Genomic DNA, 13,548 nt, shown 5'->3' on the forward strand with positions numbered 1-13,548 from the left:
CCATAGAGAATGTCATCAATTACTAAAACCACACATGGGGCACCATGCCTTGAACCTGGATAGGTGGGACCCTAAGAATGAAAGGTTTCTTTGAGCAATGGTCTCGAGTCATGATTTTTTGGATCCACTCACGCCATTTCTCTAACAAACCTTTCATTCTCAGGGTTTGTTGGAGAAACAATCATTTGAATTTACGTTAAGCCTTTTCAAAGTAAATCTTGAATACTACCCCACTCAATTTCTTATGGTGCATCTCATGAAAGGTCCCATGGAGGATAATCATGGCTCAATAATTTGTGACTTTCTATAAGGGGTTTTGATTTGGTTTTCACAGGGTTCCCGTTATTTCTAACGCTAATCCTTCGAGGGAGAAGAAACTCGTTTTTCCATTGTTTGGCAGGAAAAATCATTTATGGAAGTAAACAAAGGAGGATTACTCCAAATCAAGCCAAATGGAGCAACCTCCATGTTGAGAGATTCATCACCAGGTGCACCGGAGCGCAAGACGGCCAACTCCACTCATATGAGCGGTCATACCAGGCCATTGTAAGAGGAATTGTTCTTCAACCTTTCATTTCACCATCACCATTGTAAGAGGAATTCCAAATTGTAATATCGAGGTGTATAACTCCATTCGTACTCATTTGGAGATCGAGACTTGTTGAATCATTTGTCTTATTGTCGATCTTCACGATACTATTGATATGGTTTTCACGGATTTATTCTCTATGATGATTGGTCATTCTCTTGCGATGTGTGAGTAATTTCCCCTAGGCGTGGGTGATATAGGTGAATGACAAGACTCATTCATGCCTATTCTATATGTCGTCAATCATGTTTGTCTAGTAAGTTGGTATACTGTGGTGAACCTATGTGTGTTGTCCAATTTAAGGGTCTAGGCAAGATGATCTGAAGACCTACACATGTAACACATATTGTTTAGGAAATCTGCGACCTCTGATGTGACAGGTGGAGACATCTATAAGGACCGGAGACATGAGATAACAGTAATCCACTGAAGTTAATGCATGGTTCCGGTTTAACAACCTTAATTGTGGAGACAACCACGTTGTGCCAACGTTAAAGTTGGACCATAGTGTGGAATGTAATCCCGTGAGGAGGAGTTCCATGACCTAAGGGTGATCTGTCTACTGAATAATCAAAGCAAATACTAAACTCATGATACAAGGTAACTGGAATTACCGTTGCACTTGCACACTTGAGGTATACCATGGTCCATAGTTTCTCCACGCCTAACCTCTCTCTATTGTAGGAAAACCACTTTTTACTTTTCGTCTTTAATTTATGTTCTTTACTTCCAAGTCATTATTATTCTCATTGTAACCATCACATCATATTTACTAGTCTGATTTATTTGACTTTAAGAACACTAATAGCTTATGTAGAATCACAAGCAGTTCACTAGTGCAAAGAAGCCTAGCTATGGGGTGGCAAAATGTGCCTTACTGGCATGGGAGCCCAACGCCACCAATATGGCGACATTGTTAAAAATAGTGGTGGCGTTGGAGCCCACGTCAATAGTATTTTAGATGTTGATGGCGTGCCATATGGCCAACGCCACCACTATAATTTCTCACCTAGCGACGTCTAATGTACAATGCACGCCACCAACATTTTGTGCAGCCAAAAAATTTATTGTTTGCATGACCATATAACACTTTGCATCTCACATTGAAGCGCAACACATAAAATAATAGACAATAGAGCAATAATAAGTTAACCGAAGGAAAACATAGGTAACTATATAGAGCAATATACCAGTTAATAAACAATAATCTCACAAACACTTTGATAATCATAGTCAACATGCATGCATACATGACGAACTAATAATTAATAAGCAGTTTACTTAAGAGACCTAGTAGCATCGAAGGCCCGGCCACACACATACTTTAAATGATGTTGATGAAGATCATCATCCTCAAGTCATGGCGTTGGGTGTTTCTGATAGTGACTAAGATGGCATGTCCAACCTGAAAATTCTTGCCAATGAGGAAGTTGTTCCATCCCACCGAGCTTAAGAAAGTATGCCCGTTCGTGTCCACTGGATACGCACAAGTGATGATGGAGCCCCTTGCAATAAGGCGAACTCCAGCATAGCCTGCTTCATCAACCTCGATGTCACAGCTCGAAGATAGCCTCTTGGGCAATTTCTGGACAAAAAACAAATCAATTAAGTAGCCTCGCACATACTCTCACAAGCATGTCATACAGATTTCCCTGCACTATGATAAATGAGCATGTCATGCGCAATTATCAAAAAAAAGCATACATTTCAATTCGCATATATCAACGGATTCTACACCAAGCATATCATCGGATTCTACACTAAGCATATCAACCAGATTATACACTAAGCATATCAACCAGATTATACATTAAGTAACATGGCGGGTAACATTGGTTCTTGTCAGACAGGTCACAAATGGCACCCCGACGTAGCCATCATGTGGCGGAAGTATGTACCTGAGGTTGACCGTCTCCTCTCGCCCAGCCTCATTTTTGGGCATAGAGGGCTTCATCAAGTGGGCCCTCAACATCTTCATCCGTGTTGGCATAAATAACAGCAGTCTGGGTCTTCAACCACCGGAAGCTGATCAATTCACCCCAGTGAAACGCATGTGGCGGATGAAATGATCCTATCCATCTCCTCCCATCTGAGACATCTTACATCCTTTCTCGACCTCCAGAGTATAGGGGCCCCCAGGAGCCTCGAAGGTCATAGTGTCTTCGGTCTGCTCATCGAATTCCAACCTCACATTGCATGGGACGATATGTGTAAGAAAAAAACACACACACAATGCAATGATGGTAATAGTAACAAAAACAAAAATATAACTATTAGAAGGTTCATATAATTTGTTACCGCTACATGAACAAAACTAGACTAAAAGAAGATGTCGAACAACATGCCTGTTGCAAGGCTGCTGACGCACCTTAACTTGCACAGTCGACATTGTGATGGTGGCGCCATTTTCATATTAGTGGAGATAGTTAATGGCTAAATAGACTACAAAAATTCGATTCTACGCATGCATAAGCATTCATCGGATTGTACACGCACAAAAGCATTCATCGGATTGTACACAAAAGCATATTAATCGATGATTCAACACTAAAAAATATTCTAGGCACTGAAAAAATTCTACACTAAATAGACTATTAAAATCGGATTCTACACAATACCGATTGGATTCTACACTACTAAAATTTCTACACAAAAGCAATCCATGGAACTAACATTGTATTCTACACAAAGCAATCCATGGATTCGACACTACTAAATCGGATTATACTAATTAAGTATGGATTCTACACTACTAAATTTCTACTAAGTGTGGATTCTAGACTACTAAAATTTCTAAACAAAGCAACCAATGGATTCTACACTACTACACAAAGCAATCCATGGGAGAAACCCTACTAAAATTCAACACAAAGAAACCCAATCCATGGATTCCATGGCGTCCACTGATGAAGGAGGCGTGAGGTGAGGGTAGGAGAGGAGAGAAGGGAGGGATAGAACTTGCTATCATTGGCGGTGTGGCGATGACCGTCTAGGTCCCCAACGACGAGGAGTGGCGAGGCCCGGAGGTGGCGGCGGCGGCTGGTCGAGAGAGGGGTGAAAAGGATAGAAGAGGGTGAGATTGATAGGTTTTCTGACTGAATGTAGGGTAAAAGAAGATGGATCAGTGATGGCAGGGCCCGCTATCACACGGTAGATTTCCAGAAAAGGCCTTGGCTTTTTTTGGTTATGTAGTAAGCCCCAAAAATAAAAATGATAAAAAATAAATGGATGTTGGGGTTTCGAACCAGCGAGCAGCCCCTTGAAGGTTGGTATGGACAACCACAAGACCAATGATCACTCATCTTTGAATATCACTGCTAACATCTACATCATAAAAGTACGGACCGAAAATAAATTTGAAAAGAAATGTAACCTGAAAAAGTATAGAACCATGGCTCTACCATGTGATCTCGTGGTCAACATTAACTAGGATTACCACCAGGCTAGTACAACACAACATGTTAGAAGGGATAAACATTTTTCATGTTGTTCTATGTAAGAAAAAAATTAATTCTTGTGTTTATGACATTTAAAAAATGTTTACGTGTTACAAAAAAGGTACATTACATTTAAAAAAATAAAAATTGTAAAACATATTGTGTAATTAAGAAAACATATGTTGCATTTTTAAAATGTTCACGCATTTCCAAAAATGTTTCTAAAAATGTTTATGCAATGTACAAAAATGTTTGCATAGTTTAAAAAATGTTTGATACCATCCAAAAATGTTAAAATGTAATTAGAAAAAGTTTCAAAAACTTGCATTTGATAAAATGTTAATCATATGTTTAAAAAATCTAAATGTGTTTAAAATTCTTTTAAGATGTATACTGGAAAAAATAGGCATAAAACATATATTAAAAAAATTTAATCATGTATTTGTAAAATGTTCAACATATTTTTTTAAATATATGTTCTGACATGTAGTTTTTTCCAATATACATCTAAAAACATTTTTATACACGTTCAATATTTTTTAAACATATGATACATTTTATCAAATAAAACTTTTTTAAAATACGTGTTAAACAATTTTGGATGGTACAAAACATTTTTTAAACTATGCAAATATTTATGTACATTGTATAAACATTTACAAAAATGATGTGAACAGTTTTTTTTAATATGTGAACATTGTAAAATGCAACGTACATTTTTTTGATTACACAAATATATTTTACAATGTTTAAACATTTTATTGAATGCCACGTATCTTTTTTTAACACGTATTTTTTTAAATGTCACAAACTCAAGAATATAACTTGTTTCCTCCCATAGAACAAGAAGGAATAACAACATGAAACATGTTTATCCCTTCTGGAGATGTTGTGTCGTCGTAGCCTGGTGGTAATCTTAGTCAAAGTGACCATGAGGTCAGATGGTCGAGCCACGGTGTGCTCCCTTCTTTCGGGTTACATTCTCTTCTGATTTTTTTTTCGGTCCATGCTTATATGATATAGTACATATTAGTACTGGTGCTATTCAAATAGAAAGATCATTGGTGTGCTGATTGTCCACACAAGCCTACTAGGAGCGGGTTAGGCCTTATACAATGGGAGATGCTTAGGGAGGTGCTTAGAAAAATAAACCGGATTTTTCTGAAGCACCGGTGCCTATTTCTATAGAAGAGACGCTTAGTTAAGCGTCTACCCTGTACAAATAAGCACCGGTGCTTAAGGAAATTCTGGTTTATTTCTTTAAGCACCTCTCCTAAGCACCTCCCATTGTACAAGGCCTTATCGGTTCAAATCCCCACCATCCGTTCTTTTTTTTAATCATTTTTATTTTAGTGGCTTAATACGTAAAAAAAGCCAAGGGCTTTTCTGCAAATCTGCTGGCCCTAGCCATGTTGGCATGCCATGTAGGCAACAAATATGTCCGCGTACATGAAATGTGACCGTATATGAACCCTAATACAAATTTGATGACCAGAAACATGCATTTTGCAAGTTTGTGCATCAAACTGATCGTCGCATGCAAGTTCTATAATTACTGGTGTATTTACCTTAAAACAAAATCCCAATGAAATAAGTCCATCGGTTTTCTTTATATTGATGGATTTGTTTTTACCCGTTCTCCCTTTTTCTAACTTCGAGTGTTTCTTTGTTTTAGATGTTGAACTTATTAGAAAAATATTATGTCATCTTGTCAATATACGCCAACATTCGTTATAAGGTTGTACACACTCGCATCACTCTTTGTTTCAACCACGTACAATGAGCTCACCGTAACCACTCCTTATTTTCACTATAACAACATTATTAGATTGATAAACCATGCAAAACACGGGTTATCTAACGAATTACAAGAGTATCTAAAACATGTGTAGAGTAATTTCCACACAGAGTCTCGCAACAAACAAGCAACACATGAAACATCTTCATTTGCAGCATACCAAAAGTCTTGATTTTTCACTCTGACTGACTGAAGATAGGTCCCAAGGTCCATGAAACTCACCACGGAAAGAATCTGCCATATTAGCCGGAACAAGAAAACATGTCTCTGCACATGCGTCAGGGCATCATCCGAAGCTAGGCAAAGAGAGGATCAATTGTCACTAAGATCCGTGTCACAAATACATTGAGTGCAAAAGTTATGTCAAGGTTGACGAGAACAGGCGACCTGGGTTCCAAATCGACATGAGCACCGAAAAGGTTGAAGAGAAAGTCCTGCCATGGTTGGCCACACCACGCGATCTGCAACACAAATCGACATGACACAAACCCCACAACTCGATCAATGCCGGAGGCAAGTCTGCCATATCAAAAGGAGGAGAACAATTATTCCGCAACCCAGTTTGCCACTATAAAAGGACGGTGATATAACACACTATAAAATAATTTATTTCGCAACTGAAGAAACAACGACACACGATAAAACACAATGAAAATGAAATTAGCACCCCCAACCTCACGGTGCCATTTGGGGCATATAGGTTGGGAACTACGATTCGCTGGTTAAAACTGCTAGGATACCATGATACTGATAGTGGTTAAGATTCTTTTGAGAAGATAATAGGTTATGTTTTACAGATTTTTCTAACTGTTTTTTAGTAGGGAGTAGGGTTGGTGGAATGGTGATTTTTCTCTAAGGGTGTGATTAAGTCTCAGTCAACTGAGAGTCAAGTGACATACTCCCATCACATAATATAAAAGCGTTTTTTGACATAGTATAGTGTTAAAAATGCTGTTATTGTACAGAGGGATAATGAAGTCCGAGTCGACTTAGATTTAGCAAAACTGTTTTTCTAATCAAGCTCGGCGTACCTGATTACCTTAATTCCATGCGAATACGGTTGTGTGGGGTTAAGTGCTACTTTTGCCTTTGCCGTGAAGTCGTAAGCCAAATTGACTCAAGGAAAAACCAAGTTGAACAGAGCCAGCACCAAACCCTCGTCGCGCTCGTCTCTCTCGTGCTCTCTCACCCCGGCCAGCGGCATCTGAGATTCGCGCCTCGCCGGCGGCCATGGGCGGCGACTGGCAGGAGCTGGCCCAGTCGGCGGTCATCGGCCTCATCTTCGCCTTCCTCGTCGCCAAGCTCATCTCCGTCGTCCTCGCCTTCAAGGAGGACAACCTCCGCATCACCCGCTCCGCCCCCGACCCCGCCCCCTCGCCCGACGCCGCCGACCCCGCGCTCGACGGCGGCGGCGGCGACGGCGACGGCGACAGCGACAGCGACGGCGACTGGGAGGGCGTGGAGAGCACGGAGCTCGACGAGGACTTCAGCGCCGCCTCCGCCTTCGTCGCCGCCTCCGCCGCCGGCGTCCCCGAGGAGGCGCAGCTCCGCCTCTACGGCCTCTACAAGATCGCCACCGAGGGGCCCTGCACCGCGCCGCAGCCCTCCGCCCTCAAGCTCAAGGCCCGCGCCAAGTGGTAGATTCCGCCCCCCTTGCCTCGCTCGATTCCTTGGAATCTGGATCCACCTTCTGCCACAGTTGGGTTTAGCCTTATATTTTCTAGGGGATAGGGGTTATGAGGTGGGTTGGATATGATCTATGTCTAAATTTAGCTTGTGCTGCTACGGGACTGCCCACGGGATGTGGTGTGATTTCTGAGTTGGACCGACCAGGAGAGATTGTTCGTAGTTAGTACACCCCCAAATGCAACTGGTGCTAGCTTCCTGGCTTGATTTCTTGGTACAGACATAGAGTCAGTCCACTGGTTCTCTAGGTTTGGTGTACAGGATTTGTCTCTAGGTTGTCGATGGGTTTCGCCAATTGATTGTGTGTTAGCATTGCCTGCTCCTGCTACTTTACTTTAACATGAGCATCCAAGTACTTACATTTACTGCAACTGATCTAAATCCAGTAATATCATTTGTGATCAAGGCTGCATAATTATGAGGTTTTAAGAGTTTCACTTTGATGATGATGCCCTTTGCTGCTTTGGATTTTCATATATGAGCATCGGAACTCAGGCATCTATTATTTCACAGTGAACATGTATTGGCAATAGACCTTTTCGGTTTTGCTCTGCTTGTGCTTCTCAATTTGGTAACTGTATCTAGGTTCTTGATTGGCTTCACCGATTGATTGGTTGTTTGCATTGTCTGTTTGTGCTACTTTCCCCTGAGCATCCATGATCTATATCGAAGAATGTTACTTGTGAATTCTGGTTATGCCGAATAGTTGTGTAGGGGTAAGAATTTTCACTTTGAAGATGCCTTTGGTGCTCTGGGTGTTCCAATATGAGCACCAGAACTCAGACGTCTACTATTTGCACTGAATACATATGAGCAGTTGACCCCTTTGCTTATGCTCTGTCTGTGCTTCTCAATTTGGAAAGTTAATTCAGTTTACCTAGTACCTTATTGGTTGAGCACTTACTAGGTAACTTAGCTTATATTACTAGGTAATTGCCATCCGGATGTGAAGTGCATAACTAGCATATCCCCAAGTGCATCTGGTGCTAGCTTCCTAGCTGTAGTTCTTGTTACAGTCAGAGAGTTGGTCCACTGGTTCTGTAGGTTTGGTGCACAGGAAGCAAGCCTCCTCGTGCTAGTTTATGGGTTCTCTAGGTTCAGTTTATGGGTGCTAATTTTGCCTGAGCATCCATGACCTATGTCCAGGAATGTCACTTGTGATAATGCTGAATAGTTGTGTAGGCCTTAGAATTTTCACTTTGAAGATGCCCTTTGTTACTCTGGATATTCCAATATGGGTACCAGAACTCAGACGTTTACTGTTTGCATTGAACATATATTAGCAGTAGACCTGTGTATGTGCTTTTCTCAGTTTGGAGAGTCAATACAGTTTACCAAGTATCCTTATCGATTGAGCACTTGTTTGCTAGGAATGCTTGGAATAAATTGGGTGCTATGCCAACAGAAGAAGCTATGGAGGAGTACATAACAATTGTTGATGAGATATTCCCTAACTGGTCTGATGGCTCAGTAAGTTCTATAATTCCACCTATGGCCACATATTCTTTACCATTTTTATAGGAATGTACATCACAGTGTTTGCTCTGTTTGATATAATCTGTTTGACATGATTCCAGAAAAAGAAAGATGGGGAAACCACAATGTCTGCATCAGGTTCGAAGGGACCAATGGGACCTGTATTTAGCAGTTTAATGTACGAGGAAGATCAAGGAAATGAATCGTAAGTCTTTCTACAACAAGGACACACCTTACACCTCCTCCCTGTGCATTAATGCCGCCTTGATGGTGTGTAGCCAAGTTCACCTAATGCTGTATAGTATATTTCTTTTTATTTCTTTTGCTAACTGATAGAACATATCATATAAAAGTGAGATGATTCATTATTTGGTATGCAGCTAGTTTGTCTCCATCACGCTGCTAAAAAGTTGTATTTATTCATATAATCCTTTTAGTACTTTGCATGAACTATTGTTTCTAGGATTACAATGAACTTGTTTGTACCTGCAGAGAACTTGGTGACATCCATGTTTCTGCAAGGGAAGGAGCAATTGATGACGTTAAAAAGCATCTGGCTGCTGGTGTACAAATCAACATAAGAGGTTTGTGTTTGTAGAACATCCATCTTTCTGTTCTTTATATGTAGCATGACTCATTTAGTCATATTTTGGTGTCAGACAGCGAAGAGAGAACTCCGTTGCACTGGGCTGTGGACCGTGGTCATCTAGATGCTGTCGAGGTTCTTGTCAACTCAAATGCAGACGTGAATGCTCAGGTATCTGAATTTGTTGTGTACCCTTTATCCATTGCATTTGGAAATTTCTGGGCAGTTTGGTGAGTGTATTTGAACGAAAGAAACTTGTGGTAACTCTGACCAAGTATTTTTAGTGGGCTTGCATCACAAGCTGTACCAAACGGACAAAATGTTTGATGTTTGTTACATGTCGGCAAGCTGTCAGCCTGCAACATTCAACCAGCTAACTGGTTAAACAGCCGGTTCATCTACGTTAGATCCAATTTAGTATCAGTGTCGTACAGCTGCAGTGTGCAGAAGCAAACCTTTTGAGACCTTCAGATACTGAAACCTTGTCTCTCCATATCCAGGACAACGAAGGGCAGACGGCGCTCCACTACGCCGTCCTCTGCGAGAGGGAGGACATCGCCGAACTGCTCGTCAAGCACCACGCCGATCTCCAGATCAAGGATGGCGACGGGAACACCGCCCAGGACTTGTGCTCCTCGGCCTGGCCGTTCATGAAGCCGGCAAACTGATGGCACAATGAACCCGATGATACAGAGTTGACGCCTGCTACTACTACTACTAGTGCCAAGAAACTATACACACCGTGCTCGATTAGCTGAATCAGATGAGCCGTTTTACCAACCTCATCGAATACAATGTCAAAAGATAACTCAGCGCAGGGTAGACATCTTGTAGTAGTATTTTGCCTGTTTCATACGGTTTTTAGTGTGTTTGTGCTGCAGGCCAACTGTTTGGCAGGAAACATATCAGTATCAGGATTCAGGTCTTGTGGCCTCATACTGTCAATATGCATACATCTTAAGAGCATCTCTAGCGGATCCCTTTAAAGTGGTACTGCAAAAACAGATTAAGGTATGCTGCAAAACGATTTTACGGTATTGCGGGAGCTCTGGTAGAACAAGAGATCCTGTGAAATTGGTACCACTAAAGGCCCACATGTCAGTTTTTGGTCTTCTTCCCCACCGAATCGACAGAAGACCCCTGCGCCGGCCAGCTGCCACACTTGGCCTTCTCCTTCTGGATGCCGTTCCAGGTTTGGTGGTGCCTGACGAGCGGCCCGCCGGACTTGCAGGGGGAGGCGTTTGCTAGACCCAGCGGACTGAAGATGCAACTGTTAAAGTTTCTGGACGATAAGCACAAGGGAAATCTACGACTGGGATCGCTCCTTACTTTACCGTGCGTCGCTAGCTGTAGGATACCAATTGTAAGGTAACGTGGTGAGTTAACGTAACTGTTTACTTCCACACCCTTCCCGGGAGTTCTCCACCTACTTAACAGCCGGGTTGTGGCTGGCATTCGCACTCTCGAATTCTCTGGATTGCCAGGATGGCCAATAAAATACTCCCTTCGTTCCTAAATATTTGTTTTTCTAGAGATTTCAACAAATGACTATATACGAAGCAAAATAAGTGAATCTACAGTTCTACACTTTAAAATATGTCTATATACATCCGTATGTGGTAGTCTATTTGAAATCTCTAAAAAGACAAATATTTAGGAACGGACGGACTATATAGTCTAAACAATTAAATATAGATCTGGGTGAAATTCCCCAATTCTTAGCCTCCAACTCCTTTGATTTCCTCTTGTGATCTCGCTAGTTCCTGACAAATTGGTATCAGAGGCCATCGGTTCTCAGCGGAGGCGCGTTCTGGTGGGTAATTTTTTTTACTCTAATCGATCATTTCCCACCCTTATTCCCACCCTTCTTCTAGATCGGCGGCGGCGTTGGCGGCGGGCGACGGTGTGGTGGCGCGGCGGCGGTGACTGTTCGGGTACAGATCGGTCGAGCTAGAGCGGTTGTTCAAACACATCGTTCGAATGGTAAAATTCCGCGTCTATGCGCTGATCGGTGTACCACGGCGGCGTGGATCGTGGCGGCGACAGGATCTAAAGTTGAGGAAGGGTTGCTGGTTCACCAGTGGTAAAATTCCTGACCTCTGCTTCTGATCGTGGTGATGGGGCACGCGAAGACAATTGATGACGCGGATCTCCAGGAGGTACTCTCTATGCGTGACGATTTTTGAGTTTTATAGAGAGACAGTGTTCAGATTCAGTCGGATGTGGCGAAATTGCATGATGAAGTTCAGTCAATCAGTTCAACTCAAGGTGAAATATCACAGCAAGTTGGAGGAGTGGAACGGGTAGTACTGGATTTAAGTAATCAACTGTTTGCAATCAATACAGTGCTTCAATCCTTGGTGAAATAAACTGGCAAGAGAAGTGAGACTGAAGTTCCATCCAACTCTCAACAGGTTCCGAGGTCACCTACATTGCAACAAGAGCAAATGCAGACCCAGCAAATAGAACAGAACAACTTAGAAGACAACTAGAGGCTGAAAGAGAGAAAACTAGACAGTTGGAAGAATTACAGATGCAAAATAATTTGCCACCAATTAGAACTAGCAGACCTAATGCTTTGGGTACTCCTGTAACTGCAAGGGGTAATCCTCATACTCCTGCATTTCAGCAATTTTATCAGCAAAACAGAGATAGGCAACTCTAGCAAGGCTATTCCAAAACATATGAGCAAGAAATGCAAGTCCAATTCATGAAGACCATGACCAAGGGCCCTAAGTTGGATTTTCCTAGATTTCATGGGGAAGATCCAGTGGGATGGATAAGGCAGTGCAACAAATATTTCCAAATGTCAGCTGCTCCTGAGGAATATAAAGTTTCTCTTGCTCAATTATACATAGTTGATGAAGTTGATGTGTGTGGTTGAGGTCTAGGTTGCTGAAGAAGAAACCTTCATGGAAAGAATTCTGTGTGGAGATAACAAAAAGATTCTCTGCACATGACTCTTATGATTTAACAGAAAAATTTAACTCCATTAAGCAGCTCAATAGCACTGTGTCTGAATATACAAAAAACTTTGAAGATCTAATGGCTGATGTTCAAGAGGAAAATCCAGAGTTGGGGGAATCTTGGTTTGTGTGATGCTATGTAAATGGTTTGAGAGATGGTATCAAATTCCAGATCAGGCCATTGCGACCTCAGACACTTACATATGCTTATTGGTTAGCCAAGGATGTGGAACCTTGTCATCCTCCAATAACTGCAGTGCCTAAGAAATCTAGTGTCCCTTGTACCAACTTTTATCAGAAAAAAACTGGGGGTTTTCAACCTAAGAAGAGCATCACACCTTCTTATCAGCAACAAATTCTAGTTAGACAGGTGGAAGCTCCTCTTAACAATACTCAGAAGATAAGAAAATTAGGAGAGTGTTGGAGATGTGGGGACAAATGGGTTCATGGACACAAATGCATATCGTGAGGATTTTGAGGCACTCTATAAGGTCTGACATGGGGTGGTGTAGCTCCAGCAACCAAAGGTATCTTGTGGTTCAGGGCTCTATGAGGAGGTAATTCCTTGGGCTCCTCAAACAAATCTGCATACTCCAAGAGTAGTTTCTGAATTTGTGGAGGAGTTTTGAAACCTTCACCAGCATCCACTATTATATTATGAACTTGGCACAAAAAAACTTCAGCTCCCTTATCCATCAATTTGTGCATTTTCTTGGGAGGCACTTCCTTCACACTAGCAGCATTAGTGAACATTGCTGTGGACACTGTATGTTTGCCCAATTGTGTGAAGCTGAATGTTTGTGCAGGGATATCAAATGAAACTGGACTCACTGTAGTAAACCAATCATATCCTAAGACAACATCATGACTAGGCAAGGAAAGCACTCTGAAGTTGTGAGATAAGGTGAGTTTAGAGATCCGAAATTCACAAATTTGGCACTACAGCAGCAGACAACAATATGCCCCCTCCAGCCACTGATACCTTCCTTGTTTTAACTGGCAACATTTTT

At 41.8% G+C, this 13,548-nt stretch overlaps 1 protein-coding gene across 1 annotated transcript; it reads left to right on the forward strand.

Annotated features, from left to right (window-relative positions):
* Window positions 1–6,933: 6,933 nt before the first annotated feature.
* LOC109769522 (acyl-CoA-binding domain-containing protein 4) lies at window positions 6,934–10,538 on the forward strand. Its single transcript, XM_020328256.4, has 6 exons — window positions 6,934–7,461; window positions 8,881–8,980; window positions 9,088–9,191; window positions 9,479–9,570; window positions 9,646–9,743; window positions 10,073–10,538. Exons 1-6 carry the CDS (start codon window positions 7,055–7,057, stop codon window positions 10,238–10,240), a joined length of 969 nt encoding a protein of 322 aa, XP_020183845.1. The 5' UTR covers window positions 6,934–7,054; the 3' UTR covers window positions 10,241–10,538.
* The last annotated feature ends 3,010 nt before the right edge of the window (window positions 10,539–13,548 follow it).

Source organism: Aegilops tauschii, chromosome 2 (genome assembly GCF_002575655.3).
Source record: "Aegilops tauschii subsp. strangulata cultivar AL8/78 chromosome 2, Aet v6.0, whole genome shotgun sequence".
NCBI classification, from domain to species: Eukaryota; Viridiplantae; Streptophyta; class Magnoliopsida; order Poales; family Poaceae; genus Aegilops; species Aegilops tauschii.